At 35.8% G+C, this 4,591-nt stretch overlaps 1 protein-coding gene across 1 annotated transcript in view; it reads left to right on the top strand.

The window, feature by feature from the left end:
* Nucleotides 1-477: 477 nt before the first annotated feature.
* Nucleotides 478-4,591, top strand: part of LOC106462255 (atrial natriuretic peptide receptor 1-like) — a 31,678-nt gene continuing 27,564 nt past the window's right edge. Inside the window, exons 1-2 of the mRNA XM_022389454.1 lie at nucleotides 478-588; nucleotides 2,887-3,011. Of these exons, the coding sequence (XP_022245162.1) occupies nucleotides 478-588; nucleotides 2,887-3,011 (236 nt within the window). The remainder of the gene's footprint in view (nucleotides 589-2,886; nucleotides 3,012-4,591) is intronic.

The raw sequence follows: 4,591 nt of genomic DNA, 5'->3' as shown, positions 1-4,591 counted from the left end.
TGAATTTTAAAGTGTTTCATCAATATATGCCAAACAGAAAAATGCCATCAGGATCTACCTGCACAAGAAGTATAATCTCAAATCCAAGGAGAACCTTCCTGAAACTCAGATCATTTCAAAGCTCATCCTAGTGCTTGGAAGGTTCAATTATATTAGAGGAAACTAGTAAGGATACAATGGCTGACACCTCAATGGTAACAACTCCCACAGTGTTAAATATCAACGTGGAAGTATCTGCATCGACCATCATAACTCCTATACCCATTAAGAGGGACCTGTGCAGCCAATAAACATATCACTGGTAACAACATCACTGACATAAATGAAAGAACCCTTATGCCTCATTAGATATAACATTAAGGTACCGATAATAGGAACATGAAGCCAGATAGACTGGAAAATAGATCATTTTCTGAAGTATAAAGATCCTTCATTGTAGTTAGATAAAGAGGTATAGCAATTCTAGACCAATCTAGCATGCATTTGGAAGGCTCTTGTGCGATCCAAAATAATCATATTCTAGATGACCATGGCTCAGCAGAAGTCATCTGCTACACCAGAGGATCTACTGTTGAGGTGTCATTAAAGGTAAGAAGTTCTAGTGTCTCTCACTGGCGTATGTGTTGTATTGTATTTTACACCTTAGATTTTGTAAAAAGGTTATTTTATGCTTTTTTGCATTTGACACCAAAGAGCATATTGTCTTCTATAATATTACCAAAGGGTTCCTTTTCCTGAATTATTTGTATTTCTTATATAATACTGGAAGTTGTTTTACTATGTAGCTTTCATTTAAAGCAAGTATTGTTTTCATGCATTTTTTAAAAGAGGTATGTTTGATTTTGTATTGTACTTTGACTTGTGAAGGGATTCGTCTTAACATTTTTTGATTTTGTATAAGGATTTTATTTTATTTATTTTGAACATTTTTCTATCTTATAAGGATATATCGTTCCGCTTTGTAATTTTAGGTATGTTTTACTTTTTATGTTTTATCTAATATTAAACGGTTTTATTTTGTTTTCTGACATGTCTCACTATATTATCCGCTCCACCCCCACACTTCTGTTACGAATGGATCAGGTAGTAAGGGCGCTCGACTTGCAATCTGTGGGTCGGGGATTCGAATCCTCGTTCCACCAAACATGCTCGCCCTTTCAGCCATAGGAGCATTATATTGTGATGGTCAACCCCATTATTCATTGGTAAAAGAGTAGCCCAAGAATTGGCAGTAGTTGATGATACTAGCTGCCTTACCTATAGTGTTTCAATGCTAAATTATGGAAAGCTAGCGCGGATAGTTCTCGTCTAGCTTTGCAATAAAAAAAAAAAAACTTTATTAAGGATTTCATATTATACGTTTTATATATATTGAAGGACTTATTATGTCTAATGTTCATATTGTACGTTTTGTATATATTGAAGGACTAATTATATCTAATGTTCATATTATGTGTTAAAGGGTTTCGTTTGTATTTTTATAATCATAATGTTGATTTGGTTTGTAAACTTATATTTCATGTTTTATTTGTTTACTGTGCTACACTGCATATGATTTGTAGAGGTGAGAGTAAATTACACGGAGTTCTTGACTCATGTTAATTAAATGTTAAGTTTAAAAGATAGGGACAGAAGAGTTGGCCTCAAAGTAAAGCACAGAGAATATTTGCAATATGTAGTCATAGTTTTTTATGTAGTTCGTTATCTAATATACCTTTATTCAAAACTTTATTAACCAACTGTGAATGTTGACTTAATATAGAACGTCAGTCAAGGGATTAACCAAATGTGAATGTTGACTTAACACAGAACGTCAGTCAAAGGATTAATCAACTGTGAATGTTGACTTAACATAGAACGTTAGTCAAAGGATTAATCAACTATGAATGTTGACTTAACATAGAACGTCAGTCAAAGGAATAATCAACTGTGAATGTTGACTTAACATAGATCGTCAGTCAAAGGATTAATCAACTGTGAATGTTGACTTAACATAGAACGTCAGTCAAAGGATTAATCAACTGTGAATGTTGACTTAACATAGATCGTCAGTCAAAGGAACTATTAAGTTCCTCTCACCATAGTTATCTATTAAACAGAATTACTCAACTTTCTCATCTAAAAGATTCCTATATAGAAATTGATAATGATCATCTCAACTGAATAATACCTGTCATGTTTATGAAACTGAAAATACAGTCTTGGCTAAAATGTTTGCATACTGTTCTATATTGACGTTGTTATTGTTTACATGCATGGTATGATTATTGAGTAAATGCCCGAGTAGTAACAGACAGGTAGCGTATGATCGGACAAACATGTATAAGTTGTTTTGAGTATTTGTTCGTCAAAACACACATACGTACCCGTTTTATATAATTTTTTACGAAACAGTAATGCTTTATTAAGATAATTTCTCTGTATTTGGTGTAGAATCATGACTCGTCACGTGCCAAAAGTTATAGAAAATCAAATTGTTCGACTATCCACAAATTGTATGAAGCAAACGAACATTGTCAGAACAGTGGTGTAGCCCCAATGTACTGTAACCAGAATCCTGAAACGTCATTAGACTATAGGAAACGTTGTTCCAGAAAAGTCCACTGGTAGACGACAAAAAGCTACTGCCTGAAATGACCGTGTTTTGATCAGGTTAACACGTGGATGTCTAAAACATCTTCCAACACTTTACGACAAGAATGACATGAACACGTTCATTCCAGGGTATCCAAAGAACAGTGAATGGGAGACTGACCAAGCAAGGTTATTTTGAAAGAAAGACTGTCTGCAAACCGATATTAACCAAAATTCACCACTGTCATTGTGTTACTTGGGTAAGACAGCACGTTAAAGCTACTTTTTAAAGCATATATTTCCTCTTTCCAGCATGTTAAAGCTAATGGTAGGATTCGTGTTCATCGTTTGCTTGGAGAAGAGATGAGGGAAAATAATGCAGTACATATTTGTGCAGCTATTCGTCATGATGGAAAACTGCTCTTCATATCTTATAGGCATGCGTCAATGGCGCCTCCTACAGGCATCACATTGAGATGATATTTCTGCCATATGCTAGGGCAAGGTTTGTCAATAGTTTTGTATTCCAGAAAGACAATGCTTACATTGCATGGATTGTACAGAATTATTTCGACCAGGAGGACGTTATAAGATTGCCATGACCAGCAAACTCTCCAGATTCGATGACGAGGAACCCATTTTGAGACTAATAATGGCTGGAGACGGCTTGAATGGGTAATGAAGAAAAACTTTAATATAAGTTTAACATAACAGCAAATGTACAACGTTTCGACAAGGTTTTGTCATCATCAGATACCTGAAAGAAGTGTCCTTTCAGTCACTGATCTTATAATTAGTGGTTGTCTTAACTTTTATAGTAAGTCAGCCAAGTTAAGGCAATCATTGCTAGTATCTTAGCAAATAATTACAGCTGCAATGCTACTCTTCTTCACTCAAACACTTGATCAAGTCAAGCACTGAGTCATACATATCTACAATTATATACTGCACTACTTGTCCCTGAATGTGTTCATTCCAAAAAATAACCTATCTAATGTGTTTAAGAAAGTGCTCTACGTTTTCCTTGGCTGTACCATAAACATTTGGTGAGGAATCTGCTTAGTCTCTTCTTCACATGGACAAGTGAGGGCAGCATAAGACTATCTCTCACAAACTTTGTGGCAATACTGGGTTTAGACCTGCTTAACGTCAAGTTTGTGATAGAGCGGGAATGAAGCTGGACCCATATATGCTGAAGAGTGTTAGATCCCTGCCCTCATGTAACAAAACAGTGAGGTACCAGAGGTAACTAATCCATTGGCTCAACACCACCCCAAGATTCTCTGTGAATCGTGATCACCCTGGCAGCATACCTTCTGGCATGAAGAAGCTTAACGCTGCCCATGGATCACCATTTTCCACCAATGTATATCTGATGACTCATCTGCTGACGAAACAGCTCCTGCTGACAAAAGTTATCCACCAGTGACAACTCTTCTGTTCTCTTTGGTGGCCACAAAGGACATAGCCATGAGCCATGATTGATCTACTTTGATCAGCAAATGTCTGAGACTCATTTAGATACCACTACATTCTGACTTAACACAATAGAACAAGAGTTTAAAAAGTAGAGGCAAATACACTCATCAAGACTAAAACAGACAACCCTACAGAAACAAATCCTGTAACCACAAAAAGAAATGTTTCTTGTCTTACCTGCCCTGTAGCAGACATGGGGTATTCGTATTCGAATGTATTCTAATACAGCTTTGGGAGTATTCGTACTTGTATTCGAATACTTTTGTTGGGAAAAATAAAGTATTCGTATTGGCTGAATGATTTAGTGAATAGTTAATATTATAACAGGAAATGTCAACTTTTTTACTCATGGGGTTTCTAGACTGTCATTATTACATCTGAAGCACGTTAATTTCTCTCTCAGTAAAAGCTTCAACAGAAACAAAGTTTTGTACCGAAAGAGAAATCAACACCTTTCTGAACAGAGAACAACGAAATATAATACGTCAATTGATAGATGAAAACCTTCGCTTTCCAACAAAGCATCAGGTACCTGATG

This window comes from Limulus polyphemus, unplaced genomic scaffold (genome assembly GCF_000517525.1).
Source record: "Limulus polyphemus unplaced genomic scaffold, Limulus_polyphemus-2.1.2 Scaffold1127, whole genome shotgun sequence".
Taxonomy (NCBI): Eukaryota; Metazoa; Arthropoda; class Merostomata; order Xiphosura; family Limulidae; genus Limulus; species Limulus polyphemus.
The sequence above is the reverse complement of the archived record's forward strand: the minus strand, read 5'-3'. Positions and strand labels throughout refer to the sequence as shown.